The sequence below is a fragment of the Ranitomeya imitator genome, chromosome 3 (genome assembly GCF_032444005.1).
Source record: "Ranitomeya imitator isolate aRanImi1 chromosome 3, aRanImi1.pri, whole genome shotgun sequence".
NCBI lineage: Eukaryota > Metazoa > Chordata > Amphibia > Anura > Dendrobatidae > Ranitomeya > Ranitomeya imitator.
The window spans coordinates 84,122,272-84,140,139 of NC_091284.1; the positions used below are offsets into that span (position 1 = coordinate 84,122,272).

Here is a 17,868-nt window from a genome sequence, read left to right on the forward strand (position 1 = left end):
TCCAGAGCTATCACAGCCATGCCAAGTATTGATGATGTTTGATAGACTTCTAAACATTACTAACCTCGGGGGTTGATGTCAGTGGATTTTGCACAGCTGACATCAACCGCACAATACCATTACTTCGATTGCCACTGTACCATTTGCCTTAGGCGTTACCTTGCAGTACCCACACAGCAGCATCATTACTCTCACAATGTAAATTAATTACATTACACTCTACACATTTTACATTTCACGATATAACATAATAAAAATGCATGTCAATATTCATACTACACAACTTTTTGTCTTCAGGGGCAGATATACAACAGTCTCTGTCACACCTTTACATACCTCGCCTGTTTAGACATGGTCATCCTCGACCCTGACGAAACCTGCAAGACATCAATGCACACCAAAAATGCAAAAAATACACTTTCACATTAAATTCGCAAAACATTTAAATCTGCTTCTGTCCTGGAGCAAAAGGAGACTTTTTGCCAGTCAACCGAGACTTTGCCCCCCCTCAGTTGGGACCCTGGAACACAGAGTCTGAGTTATTTTAATAATACTGGCCCTTTTACCCACACAAAAAACTACTGCCCAACAGTCCATGGGCACAGTCCAGTTTTCTTCAACCCAGCATGCGCATCAGGTAGTCAATTTTTCACACAGATCTGCATGACCCTGGTCCCATTTCTTTGGGGACCCCCACACAGAGTGTCCAATTACTTTTCAATTTACAGGCCCCTTGGCCAACATAACAATAGCTCTGATAGTCCAGGAGCACAGTCCTTAGAAATCTGACCTGGCACAATCCTCAGGTAATCAGTTTCTTTCTCTTCCCCCCTTTTTTGTGAATAAAATGTACAGTGCACAGTTCTGGCACCATGTCAGGCTCGCGGTCCCTTTGGCAAAGTTCATAGAAAACAATGGGATAGAGTTCATGGCGCAGTTGCACACAGTCCATATGGGCCACAAAAGTTTCAGACTCTTTCATGGTCCACATTCACGCAATCCAGCAGGGGGTGCACAAACGTGTTCAAAATAACTTGTAGGGGGAAAACAAAACTTTTCCACTTTTTGCCGTCCTGACACATTTAGGGCCATTTCTCTCAGGGATGCAGAACAGTCTCAATTGTTTTCATTTTTGGTGCTACCAGCACCCGTACATCCGTACACATGTCCGACATGCTCTGGCCGCCATTAAATGTTTGAACCTTCCTGTGGTCATGTTTAAACCCATGTTTCACTAGCTCCCGTTTTGCCGACACATGTGGATGACAGAGGGCCTTGACACACATAAATTGTGGTGCCTCTGGCTTTGTTGTGGAGGGATTCTTTGCCACTACTGGAGGAGTCATCACTGAAGTGGGACTCGCCATGGTCCCTTCGGTCATTATTTCTGTTTCTTTGGGAAGAGGGCTCAATGACCTGGGTGTGGTGGCCGTCACTTGGGGTGCGGCTGCTGCCTGCAGATGTGCAATAAACATAAGTCTGAATGACCTCGGGGAGATCAAAACATCCAACACCGCAGAGACACCATCACATGTTTCTCAACGCAGTGATCCAGAACACTGCCCCCATGGTGCAGTGTGCTGGATCACTGCGTTGAGAAACACGTGATGGTGTCTCTGCGGTGTTGGATGTTTTGATCTCCCCGAGGTCATTCATCCTTATGTTTACAGTCCTTTTACTAGGCACTGCTCCTAATAGCCAGTTTCCTACTCCACACTGGGACAATGACTCGAATATAAGCTGAGAGGGGTGTTTTTAGCCTAAAAAAGGGCTGAAAATCTTGGCTTATACTCCACTATATATGGTAATTGGCCTTTTGGCTTAAGACAAAACAAAACAGTCCATACAGTGGTACAGGGCTCATCCCTTCACAATATTGTCCAGATTCTCACCGCACAGTTTGACCAGATGTAAGAGGTCTCTCCAGCTCCCACAGAGACCAGGTGCCATGATACGTATTGTGACCCAATGAGTGGTCGGTCAGCAGACGGCACAACACATACACAATGGGATGGTATTGGGGAGAGGAAGGCCCTATAGATAGGGAAATGGGGGATGGTCACCACCTGAGCTCAAACTTGAGCCTGTCCCTGCACTCCTCTAACGCCCTAAGCAGGTCCTTCCCCCCGCCACTGTCACAAATCTAAGTCCCTCGCTGTCACCTAATACTGCCCTAGCTAGTGCACTGGCCGGCAAGGAGCACTAGCCTCTCCACTGCAGATAGTAGCACACAGGAGACAGTGACAAACACAAAAAGGACAAGGTGAAAATACAGTACTTAGCTTCCAGACACCGCTGCCAAGCTCCACAGCACAGATAGCACAGCAACAGGACTTCAAACACCAAAAGAGTCTGACACCAGAGAGCTGCTCCTGCTAGGCAGGTCTCCAAAGATAAACTCTATCACCAACAGCCAGCTGATGCATCAGGTGGCCATTTAAAGGATGGTGGGAGTGGTCACCACCCACATCAGCTGACCCAGCAGTTACACCAGATTGCCAGCAGGGGGGAACTGACAAAAACCCCCGATGGACTGAAAGGGAAAAAAGCTACATTTAAACAAAGTGGAACCAGAGCTGCCACAAATCCAAAAATGGATCGTGACACCAGGTGTCAGAGATGTTTCCACCACTCCACACAAATAGTTATGAGCAGGTCAGCAGCCCTTTTAACCCAGATGCACCTAATGGAATGGAGGATGGAAATAACCGGTCCTATCCATCACTTACCAGTCATTCCTGACACCTCAACCCTTTGCTGCTCCACTAAGTAAAATCTCTCGGCACTCTATCAGTGCTGGAACATTTTGCAGTTGTCGTATCATGGAAGCTAAGTGACCTCTCATCTCGTACTTGTAGGCAGCAGACTCCATCTTGCTGCCTGTCTACAATATATATATATATATGATTGTCTATTCAGTGCCTTGAAAAAGTATTCATACCCTGTGAAGTTTTCCACGTTTTTTCATGTTATACCCACAAAATTAAATGTATTTCAATGGGATTGTATGTGATATACCAACAGAACATTGCAAGTATTTGTGAAGTATAAAGGATATGGTACAAGGTTTTCTAAATATTTTAAAAAAATATGAATCAGAAAATTGGGATGTGCATTTGTCTTCATTCCCCTTGAGTCAATACTTTGCTGTAATTACAGCTGGATGTCTTTTGGGGTAGGGGAAAGTCTCTGCGCATCTAGAGGAACACATTTTTGCCCATTCTTCTTTGCAAGCTAGCTCTAGCTCAATGAGATTGGATGGGGAAAGTCTGTGAATAGCAATTTTCAAGTCCGGTCACAGATTCTCAATGGAATTTAGGTCTGGACTTTGACACACATTTACACACATGAATATGTTTTGATCTAAACAAGTGTTTCCCAAACTCAAGTCCTCATGGCCCCCCACAGATCATGTTTTAAGGATTTCCATGGTATTGTACAGGTGAGAGAATTCCTGATGCCTTGATGATACTTCCAACAGCTGTGCCTTACTAAGGAAATCCTGAGAACCTGACCTGCTGGGGGCTGTGAAGACTGGAGTTTAGAAAACACTAATCTAAACCATTACATTGTAGCTCTGGCAATATGTTTAAAGTTTGTGTCCGTATTTAACGGTGGTGGCAGCATCATCATCACACTTTTTGATTGTGTTGCACACCATGGACAAAGGAACTGGGGATGGACTTGTAACTTTGAGATTATTGATATTGTGCAACAATTTTTGTTCTCAAGTCCTCAGACAGCTCTCTTCTCTTTCTGTCCTCCATGCTTAGTGTGGCACACAGACACACAATACAAAGATCGAGTCAACTTCTTCCCTTTTTATCTGGTTTCTGGTTTCAGGTGGGGTTTTCATATTGCCCACCCCTGTTACTTGTCACAGGAGAGTTTGAATGAGCATCACATGCTTAAAGGAATGTTGTTTACCTACAATTTTGGAAAGGTGACAACAATTTTTGTCTTGCCAAATTTAGGGGTTTTGGGGTGAAATTATGTCCAATTTGCCCTTTTCTCTCAAAGGAAAATAAATATGAGTATAACAAAACATGTGTAATTTTCTGGGAGAAATACTTTATTTTGTAGAACAATTTCAAGGGTGCCAACGCCTTGGCAATGACTGTGTATATAAGCATATGTGTATATATATGTGTGTGTGTGTGTATATATATATATATATATATATATATATATATATATACACACACAATTTTTTTTTACTACCTAAAGCACCATTAAAATTTTTGTATGGCGGTAGTTGTACTGAGCTGATAAGTGATGTTGCCCGATTGACGTGCAGTGAAAAAAAGTGCAAAAAGAGAACATAAAACACAATGCCGTAAGTGCATTTTTTCATTGTTGGCTAAATTTGACATTGCTCTTGTACAGCTATTTATTTCAGTTAATTGTGATAGTTAGGAATTACAATCTTTTCTATTCTGTCTTATTACAGCTGTTGGCTACTTGCTGAAAATAAAGAAAACAAGTTTGATATATCTAAGCCAATGCTGTGGTCTTTTCTCCTGCCAGTTGGCCTCATCCTTATATTAAACATTTACATTGTGATAGCAGTTGTGTTTACAATTTCAAAGAAAAAGACAGAACTAACCAGGTAACTGGTATGCACAGTTATTGGGTCGTGGTGGATAGGCAAATAATTGGGCATAGCATTTAAGGCCAGGCCAGTTTTGGGACCCTTCCGCATACTTGACAACGTTTGACAACAAACATATGAGATTGACCAATCACTTACAGCCAGCCAATTTCTTTCGTAGCCTCACACTTTCTGATGACACACACCCGACACGCTTTTTCCCCGTCTTTCGACATCCCATTCATTTCCTGAAGAAACCTCTTGTAATAACTGCTTTAAGGGTATATGCACATCACATAATGTACATGTCTTTTTCAGGTCCACCTGAAATCCGCCTGAAAAAACGAAGAAAACATTTAAAAGAATGAACATATGCACTGCAATGTCAAAATGACTTGCTGTGCATGTGTAGTAAGTTTTGTCACTTCTTTAATCTGCTTTAGGCTTCGAAGCGGCTAAAAGATGTGGCTGTTCTATATTTCTCTTTACTTGGAAACCGCCACTATTTTATATATAGAATGCAAAACAATGCCAACAACAAAAGGCGCCCAAAAAAGACGCCAGAAAAGAAGCTTCAAGTGAAACAGTTTTTTCCTACGTGAGATGTCTTCTTATAGCAGAAATGGTAAACCAGCTATTCCTAGAGGTTTCTTCAGGCAGTGGATGGAACGAGAGGTTTCAGCAGGGTTGCCAACTTAACCTTGTATTTTATTTCGACAACTTATCCAAAAATCACTTCCTGACAACATTTTTATGGACACTTTAAAAAACCATAATTAATCATCAGGATTTTAAATGATATATGATAGCCCATAATTCTGATATGAACCCATCAGCATTCACTATGAACTGTAATAAAAAGGATAATTATAGTCCATAATAATATGTACAACTTTTTCCAGCTTCAACAAAATTCACGGATGCCTCAAATTTTTTTTTATGGACAGGAGTAAAAAGTGACCTATTTTGTGTGGACTGCCCAGAAATTTCTGCACTGTTGGCAACCTTGGGTTTCAGGCCCAAGGCCAAATTAAAACACTTTTGTAGTCAATTTCACAAAAATTACAAATCAAAGTAAAACAGACATTTAGTTTTTACTTTGCCATTTTACCATAAGTTTTCAGTCAGCCTTTCACAGCTATATTAGGGAAATCATGCAATCTTTTTATTTTTTGAGAAGACCATTACAGCAGGCAGACAAATGAACCCAATGTTGCAGAAAAAAAGTGAGAGTAAAGGCAACCACAGACACTAGACAAATATGGGCTGATTAACGGTCGTTTGATGGTCCGGCGAATAGTTGATCACCTGCGGGAAAAAAGCCCATCTCAACTGCAACAGCTACGTTGCTGATCTTTGCCCCAAATAAACAAAACGGGCTCAATTGGTCTTTTGAATGACAACAAACATCTTTTGGATGGCCATCAGTTAAAATTACAAACAATTATTCATTTCAATGATCCGGCCAACAATCATTCCTTATGGTTGGAATCATCTGGTTAGGCCAAATTTTTTGTAATGTTTGTAGAGGCCATAAAGCTGGTTTGACATGTCCAAGATTGTAGACTGTGGTGTCTGGACCAGCTGCGAGTATTTGGACTAGATCATAACAGCATAGGCATATACTGTATGAGCATGTCAATTTTGGGTTAGGAGACCCATGGCAGTCCGGACATTGCAGTCTGTGAATATTGGAGGCATGAAACCAGACTACGCCATTAACACTTCTTCGGTGAACTATATTTGAAAAAATTCCCACTAGAAACTTTTGAGTCATATTGTATGGAATACAGCATAGATTTTAAAGACCTATTCATTTGGTTTACGCCAAAACTTGCCTTCTTATATTGGACCAGTATATGTTGGAAGCCCTTTTTGTTGTTGTATTGGACTATGAGTTTTCATGCATAAGCAATGAGTTAAAAATATAAACTGTCTAAGATCTAATGGGTAATGCTTTTCCATGTGGAGAGTGACATGCCTGGCATGCCAGTGTAAGGAGGCGTATAAGCCATGCATTACTCCAATGAGAGGGATGACAGAGATTATTACCTTCTAGTGTTCGAGAAGATATTATAGTTATTCACTATTGTTGTATTTTTGTGTTTTGAATCTAGAACAAAAAAACTATCATTTTTAAAGAAGACATTGGCCACATTCTCAGTTGTGTCTCTCCTGGGAGTCACCTGGGTAGTTGGGTATTTGATGCTCATTCAGACTGATGACAATACCCATTTAATTTTCAGCTTCATATTTTGCATATGCTGCTCAACTCAGGTAAATTACTTTAATGTCTAAGGACAAATCAATAGCAAATATACAGAATACTGGTAGATACTGTAGATATAAGTAGATAGCCAGGATATACCATTATTTACTGATTGTTGGTGTTCTGCCTTCAGCCCAGGTGAAGGGGCTGTAGAAAAAGTATTTATTCCCGTAATCATTGAGGTCTTGGAGATCAGACCTTCACTTATTACAATGTCATGTAAAATTCTAATTTAGGGAAACTAATAATATAAACACACAGGATCCTATTGTTGTGTTCTCTGTTGTATTACAGAACCCGATACTTGTATATTCCAGGATTGTATTATCATCAGCATCCTAATTCTTTATCTGTTAAAATAATTTAGGGGATATTGGGGAGTAGCAAGGGTTGTTCAAATAGAATTTTGAGTAATAGATGCAGTGGCCCAAAAGTTCCTTTAGTGTTGGGTCACTTGATAACATTGTCTGACCACATCAAGCACTCATGAAAACCAGCAGTGGATAGCTCCATCTCATAAGGATGGTGGATTGGCATTTGTTCTTTGGTTAAGATGCAAATATAAGAACCCATAAACAAGTTGGAGGTTGGGGTATTCAGTCTCCATTGTAGATTCAGTGGACTACCCCTGTAGACTGTTTAGTGGTAATGCTTATGGGAGGTCCTACTATTTTGTAGTTATGGTGGTGGTAAGATGTTTGCTCTTACATAGTGTATTACCTGTTTTATTACACATGCTCTTTTAGTTTTGTTCTTTTAGTTTTGTTTTGCACAGGCTGATAAAGTCCCAAACAGGTGACTCCCCCCCCCCCCCTCTATCATATTCCTATGAACAGAGGTTGTTCTAATGGGACAACCCCTCTGAGCTTTCCTCTTATTGCTCATATAGACTACATTTTTCACTTATCCTTTTTATTGAAATGTCTGTAATGCTCTTTTATGTTTTATACCCAGGGTGTTCAGGTCTTTGTGTTTTACACTCTAAGAGATCCCATATTCCTGAAGAAAGTAGTTGTCATCATTCGCAAGTTTAATTCATGCAAGATGTACATACATTCTAAGACGTACTGGGTTAACAAGCTTCGTGAACGGTCAACAAGAATCAACCAAGAAAAATTTAGAAACTTGTCAGACTCGACCGCTGATTTATTTCCTAACGATGAGAGCATAGAATAATTTTTTGTGTATTTTATTACTTTTGTGAATATTTTTACTTTCCATTTGTCCTCCTGTGTGTTCATTTTTTGACATGTGAAGGTCGGCTGGTTCTTTATTAACACAAATACTGTATATAGTAAAACTTGCACATTATGCATCAATTCATCATTGTCATTAACTAACATTCATCCTGTCTCATATTTACCCCACAATCAATGTTATTCGGCTGAATGGATAACAACGTTCCCCTTTCACTAAAGGAACTAAAAAAAAGTGTCATAAAAATGCCATACTAAGAAGGAAAAGACGTGGAATTAGGAAAATCAGAGGACCGATAGACATGTCGAGATGAGCGGACTGATTCACGGAGGACCGAGTTTGAGTTGAATTTCCTGGAATTCACAGATTCACAGTTTGAGATTCAATTTGCAGTTTGCAATAAAAAAAAACTTTTCCGACACCAATTCCTATACTGCTGAAGCATCAGAGAGCAGGCTAATATCTTTTTTCGTAGATGCGCCCCATAATACCCTGCTGCTATGACATCTAGCGGATTATCATACCTTGTACATTCGTGGTCAGTATCTGGGCCATCACAGATCAGCGGCTCCCAGTATAGAACAGTTTGCATGAAGAGTCATTTTCCATCTCTAGAGCTATATGGTCAGCAGGGATCTCTCTCTCCTTTAGAGTGTAAACTTATGGTAAATGGAGTCCTCGGTCTGTTTCTCTTCTGTAGTGTGTAAATCAGTTGGGTCCTCTCTCTCCTATAGAATGTTCTTAGGGTCAGCGGGATCATCTCGCTCCTGTAGAATGTAAGCTCTTATGGTCAGCAGGTTCCTCGCTTTCCTGTAGAGTGTAAGCTCATATGGTCATTGAGGTCCTCTCTCTCCTATAGAGTGTAAGCTCTTAGGGTAAGTGGGTTCCTCTCCTGTAGAGTGTAAGCTTTTATGGTCAGTGGAGTCCTCTCTCTTCTATAGAGTGTAAGCTCTTAGGGTCAGCGGGATCCTCTCGCTCCTGTAAAATGTAAGCTCTTATGATCAGCGGGGTCCTCTCTCTCTCCTGTAGAATGTAAGCTCTTATGATCAGCTGGGTCCTCTCTCTCTCTCCTATAGAGTGTAAGCTCTTTTGCTCAGCGGGTTCCTCGCTCTCCTGTAGAGTGTAAGCTCTTATGGTGAATGAGGTCCTCTCTCTCCTATAGAGTGTAAGCTCTTAGAGTAAGTGGGTTCCTCTTTCTCCTGTAGAGTGTAAGCTCTTATGGTCAGCAGGGTCCTCTCTCTCCTATAGAGTGAAAGCTCTTAGGGTAAGTGGGTTCCTCTCTCTCTTGTAGAGTGTCAGCTCTTATAGTCAGCAGGGCCCTCTCTCTTCTGTAGAGTGTAAGCTCTTAGGTTCAGCGGGATCCTCTTGGTCATGTAGAATGTAAGCTTTTATGATCATCAGGGTCCTCTCTCTCCTCTAGAGAGTAAGCTCTTAGGGTCAGCAGGTTCCTCTCTCTCCTCTAGAGTACTCTTAACAACCGCCGTTAAAAGGCATATCGGTGGTCATTAAGGGGTTAAATGCCAAAGGCGGAGCTATAAGAGGCAGATGATGGCTGAATAATGCAGCCATTATCTCCTGGCAAAGATATGGGCTCAGCTACTGAGCCCCCATCGAAGGCAGGAATCCAGAATTTTACGTACCATTGAGTCCCTTGTCAGTAAAGGGTTAAAGGGCATACAATTAGCCAAAATACATCTGAATCCTGCACTAGATCTATTGAAAAGCATATGTTTTTCTAAATAGCAGTTGTTGTCAAATGTTTGCAGTACATCGTATGAAATTTACAGCGTATACACACATGCTAATTTTCAGAGATGGATTGTCGTGATTGTGCATTCGCATTCATTTTGTGCAGTATGTACAGGTTATAATATATTCGCTAATGACATTGTGTCACAACAAAGCTATTAATTATTGCAAAGTGTTTGGAATTTCCAAGGATGCATACATCCTTGCAAAATATGTCCTTGGTGCATTTGCACAAATAGTCTCTATGTTTTTAAGACTGAACATCTGCTGTTCTCATGCACGTATAGAGCATGTTAATATTCTATAACTTCTTACAGTCATTATTTCTAGGCATTTAAATTGTTATGCATGTAACTCACTCATGCACGGGTAATGGGAATGGTAAAGCCTACAACCCAAAGAAGCCACACCCACATCTTGCTGGTCCCTGTACAGAGTAGTGACACTGGTATTGGCCAAGTCTCACGGGGATAGCCAACAAACGACCCCCACCTTATCACCAACCCACCCGAAAATAAACCAATTAAAATAAAACCAGGACACCAAATTCTTTTTGGAATAATTATGGTCATAGCAGCCTTTATTTAATACAACAAACAGAAAAAATATTCAAGAATAAAATAACATTAAACGCTGGGAGGAGTCTTTGAAGTTCCCAAAATGTGGTGATTAACAAATATATAAAGTGAACACAAATCAGCCCCCAATTTTACTCCCAGCCGTTACCCCACTAGCTCGGGAGCACCATAACCACAAAGGTTCCAATGTTCACTCAAACATCCTGGGGATCCGACAAACTTGCCGACATCCCCACCCCATTTCACAAGATCCAAAACATATTTAAGGCCCAAAAGGTGGAAACCATATGCCGATGAATTTACTCGTCCCCCGATTTTTTTCATTCAAAAGAGGTTGTAACTTGAAAGATAGGCATGTTAGATCTGATGTTGGCCCTGAGAAGATGGCTGTACAGAGGACTTTGGGTCCTCTAAAGATGGGAAACTTTCCCTGTTTGGGTTGTGCTTGCTGTGGCAATATATTGAAGGGGGATTTTTTTTAACCACCCTCATACTGGAAAATCTATATCAGGGAGAGATATACATGCACCTCTAGTTTTGTAATATATATAATAGTATGCCCGTGTGGGCTGACATATGTGGGTGAGACCACGATGGAAATTAAAGCACGGATTGGGAAGCATAAAAGCACTATTAGGACAAAAATGGTAGAATTGCCGATTCCTAAACACTTTGATGATAGCGGGCATTCGGTTAGTCAACTAAGGTTCAGAGTGATCGACAGTGTACCGGTATTGAGAAGAGGTGGGGATAGAGTTAAGTTATTAAAACAAAAAGAATTGAGGTGGATCTCTAGGCTGGGTTCCCTTTATCCTGGAGGTTTAAATATGGATTATAACTTACAATTATGCACGACTTAAGGTAATTTGACAATATCCGTGGAGCATATGTTTTTGTGTAGGATTGTTTTTAACATATTTTTAATGAGTGTTTGGTTTTTTAATTTTTATATTGACATAGATAAGCTATCTAGGATGTTTGACGATAAGAGTTTTTTTGGGGGGGTTTCTTTTTGTGCTTTTTTGCTGGAACCCTAGCTATTTCGGTAATTGTCATATGAATATGATTCCTCTTATTAACCTAATAAACATAAGGAGCCACTGTCCATTATGATATCTGCAGAGGTCATTATGTTATGATTGTCTTTTATAGGTAGGAGATGCCATGGATATGGATACACCTTTAATATAGGGACTATAGGCCATGCGGGTATAGATACACAAACTCCCCCCCCCCTTTATGTGATTCCTGTGCATGGTCCGACATATGAGGATGACGTGACTTGGTGACAGAGTGCCACCCCTTCTCTGTGCGTAAGCCGGGTTCGCTGCAGGTGGGCGTGACTCTCTGCTTCCACGATGGTGTCACATGACTTGTCGGGTGGCGTTGTGAGTGTGGAGCTTGAGAGCATGCGCAGTTGCGTGCAGGAGCAGGTGACGCGCAATGGAGTGGGCGGTTGTCTTTGCCGCTCTGGACACGTTGTTGGAGGTCCGATCAGTTGACTAGTTTCACTACTGTGGGTGAGTCTTTTGTGCTCCGGAGACATATGAGCGGTGGGTAGTCCGCATATATGAATAGCGTTGATAGGAGGAAATGCTGATGCTAGCTTGATGATTGGCTATGCTACCCTGATCCTTGATTGGTGTAGCCCTGACATGGGGTCTACTGTGTGTTATGGGATACCACATTGGTGGGTGCTTTAGATGTGCTTTGTGGTGATTGGTCGAGATGGGATAGCGTGCATTTGTTTATTTACCTTTAGCCCTAGCCATGTGTTACTAGGGAGGTTAATGACAATAATTATAGGAGCTTGTCTATACTTATAACACTGTGCACCAATTTTAGATTTATGTAGTATATAAGATGTTGTATTTGAATATGTGTCTGTTTAATTACTAAATGCTGATATGTAAATTGTATGGGTGGTTCCTTGAATGGGGAGTTTCTCAGAGACTACATTCCCATATGTTTCAGCCGACCAGAGGTTCTTAAGCACCCGGGGGATGATAAAAGGAGGGACGGGGATCGTAAAACCAACTTTAAAGGCTAGTAACAACAATGCTGCTTCCTCCCTTTCCATTTAGATAGGGGACCATCCTTTCCAACCTCACTGGTGTTTCCTCCTTGAGAATTAGTGCCCCCTGCTCTGGGCTTTCCTTTCTTGAAGCATCTGGCAGCCCCATGGGAGTAGCCATTGCAATGGGAGCAGTGCTGGACTGACTGTTGGCATAGCCGGCAGACCCGTCCCACCCCTGAAAGGAGTTACCTGATCTATTGGCTGCCATAATCCTCAGCCACAGGCCTATATCTTTTTGATCCCACCTAACTGCAGGCCTTATCGCCTTCCTCTGCTTAAATTGCTCATCATAACAGAGCCAAGCTTGTCCCCCATAAGTTCTATGGGCCTCCCCAATGGAGTCCATGTAACAAAATAGGGGAGAATAATTCTCCGGAGTCTTTTCCTCAACCACGCTCGACAAAATGACAAAAGCTTGTAACCAGTTCACAAAAGTTTGAGGGATCAGACGCCACCTTCACTTCTCCTCTTCTTCATTCTTACTATCATCCTTCTTTACCTTGTTAAAATTGAATTTTTTCCAAAGTAAGCAAGGAAAAAATCTCAATATATTCATATATTCATCCTTCCAAATCTTTTCCCAGACTTCCTTGTTAAGGTGCGCCCCCAACGGACCCTCAAAGCACACATAAACCTCCCGTGTGCCCTGTCATCTAAATGAATTCTGCACTCCTTTTCCTTCTCTGTCTGCACCGACACTGACACGGGATCAGAAAGCCTACCCAGCCCCTCAAGTGACGTGACCTATTCAGCCAAACATACCCTCCAGCTTGCTGGCCTACCCAAGCAGCTAAATGCCCAGGTGTCACCACTCCCATTTCCAGATGTGTAAGCAAATCCTGCATGTTATCCAAAACCTCACTTACACTCCCGCTAAAACGGATCCTCTGTATCCCCAACCCCCCTACAGGGACCTATGTCAACACTCTGACTATCCCTTAAAACAGGGGACAACAAAATCTGTGGAGACGGACAAGACACAGAGTAATACTCACCAGGCTGCGAGGGGGCTACGAGGGGGCTGTGACCCCCTCCAGCCAGAAAAGGGGAATCCAGATGTCCATGCGCTGCGCTGTTCCTGCTCCTTATGCCATCCAGAGGCCCCAGTGAAGTGTCTCTCTGTGGTGCAGAGGCAGGCCGCCTGGCTGAGATCTGTGATATGTGAACTTCTGGTTTCAACTGTATATAATATGTCCATTTATTTTCCTAAAAAATGGTAGAGCATATAGTGTTCAAATAAACCTGCCATATATTCCCACACTATTTTGCATTTAGTGTGCATTTTAGGAAAGGGACAATTTCCCTTCTTGCCACCCCTATTTCCTCCACAAAATCTACGCTGCCTCCTGGTTTTTGTGGTAGAGAATAGTTACTATTGGAGGTCTGTTTAGGGTTGTTATCCGGCCTTTCCAAATTTCAGAATTGAAAATCTGTCTGGTTGCATATGATGAATCTGTAATGGCAGCTATTTCCTGTCGCCACATTTGGAAAACATAATTATAAATCTCTGTCTCGTGTATGAAAAATCACTTCTCGTGTGAAGTTCTATCTGTAGAGAATAGAAGGCATTGTGTGCCGGAGCAATGATCTGCCTAAGGTTAGTCTTGATTGTACTGTACATACAATTTAGGTCAGCCTGTAACCTTCATGCTTGTATGAGTTTATCGCAGTAAGAAATCCAGCCTTGCAGGTACTTGGTACGTAATGATATCTGGCAATCGCTCTGGGTGTGGTAACTTCAACAATGCAGAACGCTACTGCCGAAAGCTTTCACTGCCATTGTGAGACAGTGCAACATATTAAAATGACAAGACATGGTAAAGGGAGCAGAGCAGGTGAAAATATACATTACATCCATCACTTGGACTGTATGAGGCTGTTTTTTAATTTTTACATAAAGGTGAATAAGATTTAGTTAAAAGGAACACTCTCATTACAACATAGTAACATAGTAACATAGTTATTAAGGTTGAAGGAAGACTTTAAGTCCATCTAGTTCAACCCATAGTCTAACCTAACATGCCCTAACATGTTGATCCAGAGGAAGGCAAAAAAAACCATGTGGCAAATAGTAAGCTCCATTTTGGGGAAAAAAATTCCTTCCCGACTCCACATACGGCAATCAGACTAGTTCCCTGGATCAACGCCCTATCAAGGAATCTAGTATATATAACATGTAACATTATACTTTTCAAGAAAGGTATCCAGTCCCCTCTTAAATGTAAGTAATGAATCACTCACTACAACATCATACGGCAGAGAGTTCCATAGTGTCACTGCTCTTACAGTAAAGAACCCGCGTCTGTTAATTTGCCTAAACCTTCTTTCCTCCAGACGTAGAGGATGCCCCCTTGTCCCTGTCTCAGGTCTATGATTAAAAAGATCATCAGAAAGGTTTTTGTACTGTCCCCTCATATATTTATACATTAACATAAGATCACCCCTTAGTCTTCATTTTTTCCAAACTAAATAGCCCCAAGTGTAATAACCTATCTTGGTATTGCAGACCCCCCAGTCCTCTAATAACCTTGGTCGCTCTTTTCTGCACCCGCTCCAGTTCAGCTATGTCTTTCTTATACACCGGAGACCAGAACTGTGCACAGTATTCTAAGTGTGGTCAAACTAGTGACTTGTATAGAGGTAAAATTATGTTCTCCTCATGTGCATCTATACCTCTTTTAATGCATCCCATTATTTTATTTGCCTTTGTAGCAGCTGCCTGACACTGCCCACTGAAAATGAGTTTGTCATCCACCCATACTCCCAGGTCTTTTTCATTGACGGTTTTGCCCAGAAATTTAGAATTAAGCGCATAGTTATACATCTATTTACTTCTACCCATGTGCATGACCTTACATTTATCCCCATTAAAGCTCATTTGCCATCTATCAGCCCAGGCTTTTAGTTTACATAAATCATCCGGTAATATAAAATTGTCCTCCTCTGTATTAATTACCCTGCAGAGTTTAGTGTCATCTGCAAATATTGAAATTCTGCTCTGAATGCCCCCTACAAGGTCATTAATAAATATGTTAAAAAGAAGAGGGCCCAATACTGACCCCTGTGGTACCCCACTGCTAACTGCAACCCAGTCCGAGTGTGCTCCATTAATAACCACCCTTTGTTTCCTATCCCTGATCGCCATCAGTGCGAGGAAAGATTAATGATGGCAATGACTGTTGGAAAATATTAGATATCTAATGGAAGTAAAACTTAAAAATTTTTTTTTTACTTAATTTTTGTCCAGGCATTGCAAAGTTAAGAATTTTTGTAATATTTTTCATTGCCTTATTTCACTTCCTTCTCTCCCAAACACTATATTGCAGTGCTGTTTCAATGCCCAATTCATGATCCTTTCTAGGCTCTTTTCAACTGCTGCTCACATAAATCGGCATAAAATTGTAAAGTTACTGGAAGGTGGGAGCTGTTACCACGGACTCCCTAAAATGGTGGGGCTCACCAGGAGTGATTGCCACTCCTAGCTGTATCAGCATTTATAGCATGCTGATACAGTTAAATTCTGGAACAGCCAGGATGCTGATGGTGCTGGTGGACTCTCCAGGATTCAGGGTTACGTGAGTAATTTTTTTCTTTATTTTATGAATCACTACTTGTAGGAGCCTGTGGGGGGCATTACACTGTGTATGGGAGCCTGTAGAGCCACTTTATTACTTTTTGCATCCCTTTCCCGTTTAACAGTTCAACTATCTTTTCCTGTAGATCCGTTGACTCTTTCCCCATGACTCACAAACCAGAAATGTAAGTGGCTGGATGAAAGATGCAAGAGTCTGTCTTGGTCCCAGAAACTCACTCCACTTTTATGCACACACACTGATTACAAGCAAACAGGTCACAGGTGAGGATGTTACCTTTAGTGTTATGAACAGGTAATTCAGAACCACAATGGACATTGAAGTTCAGAGCACACAAAGTGACCTGACAAATACCAAAAACAAAGGACGAGCTCTGAGACGTGGGAACTCTGCTGACCGCAATCCCTAATCCTATCACACCACACTAGAGGTAGCCGTGGATAGCGCCTAACGCTCCCTATGCAACTCGGCACAGCCTGAGAAACTAACTAGCCCTGAAGATAGAAAAAGAAGCCTACCTTGCCTCAGAGAAATTCCCCAAAGGAAAAGGCAGCCCCCCACATATATTGACTGTGAGTAAAGATGAAAGTCACAAACACAGAAATGAAACAGGATTCAGCAAAGGGAGGACAGACTTACTGAATAGACCGAGGATAGGAAAGATCACTTTGCGGTCAACACAAAAACCTACAAACAACCACGCAGAGGGGCAAAAAGACCCTCCGCACCGACTAACGGTACGGAGGTGCTCCCTCTGCGTCTCAGAGCTTCCAGCAAGCAAGAAAAACCAATATAGCAAGCTGGACAGAAAAAATAGCAAACAAAAATAACACAAGCAAAACTTAGCTTATGCAGGATAGACAGGCCACAGGAACGATCCAGGAGGAAGCAAGACCAATACTAGAACATTGACTGGAGGCCAGGATCAAAGCACCAGGTGGAGTCAAATAGAGCAGCACCTAACGACTTAACCTCATCACCTGAGGAAGGAAACTCAGAAGCCGCAGTACCACTCTCATCCACCAAAGGAAGCTCATAGACAGAACCAGCCGACCACTCTCGACCACAGGAGGGAGCTTGGCCACAGAATTCACAACAGTACCCCCCCCTTGAGGAGGGGTCACCGAACCCTCACCAGAGCCCCCAGGCCGACCAGGATGAGCCACATGAAAGGCACGAACCAGATCGGCAGCATGGACATCAGAGGCAAAGACCCAGGAATTATCTTCCTGACCATAACCTTTCCACTTAACCAGATACTGGAGTTTCCGTCTCGAAACACGAGAATCCAAAATCTTCTCCACTATATACTCCAATTCCCCTTCAACCAAAACCGGAGCAGGAGGATCAATAGATGGAACGACAGGTGCCACGTATCTCCGCAATAATGACCTATGGAACACGTTATGGATGGAAAAAGAAGCTGGAAGAGTCAAACGAAAAGACACAGGATTAAGAACCTCAGAAATCCTATATGGACCAATGAAACGAGGCTTAAATTTAGGAGAGGAAACCTTCATAGGAATATAACGAGATGACAACCAAACCAAATCCCCAACACGAAGTCGGGGACCCACACAGCGCCTGCGGTTAGCGAAACGTTGAGCCTTCTCCTGGGACAAAGTCAGATTGTCCACTACATGAGTCCAAATCTGCTGCAACCTATCCACCACAGTATCCACACCAGGACAGTCCGAAGACTCAACCTGCCCTGAAGAGAAACGAGGGTGGAACCCAGAATTGCAGAAAAACGGCGAAACCAAAGTAGCCGAGCTGGCCCGATTATTAAGGGCGAACTCAGCCAAAGGCAAAAA

At 42.1% G+C, this 17,868-nt stretch overlaps 1 protein-coding gene across 1 annotated transcript in view; it reads left to right on the top strand.

The window, feature by feature from the left end:
• The window catches only part of LOC138672734 (adhesion G-protein coupled receptor G7-like), a 49,374-nt gene extending 40,906 nt beyond the window's left edge, over positions 1–8,468 (top strand). The window contains exons 8-10 of the mRNA XM_069761036.1: positions 4,451–4,609; positions 6,709–6,868; positions 7,815–8,468. Coding sequence (XP_069617137.1) covers positions 4,451–4,609; positions 6,709–6,868; positions 7,815–8,036 — 541 coding nt within the window. The 3' untranslated portion in view covers positions 8,037–8,468. The remainder of the gene's footprint in view (positions 1–4,450; positions 4,610–6,708; positions 6,869–7,814) is intronic.
• The last annotated feature ends 9,400 nt before the right edge of the window (positions 8,469–17,868 follow it).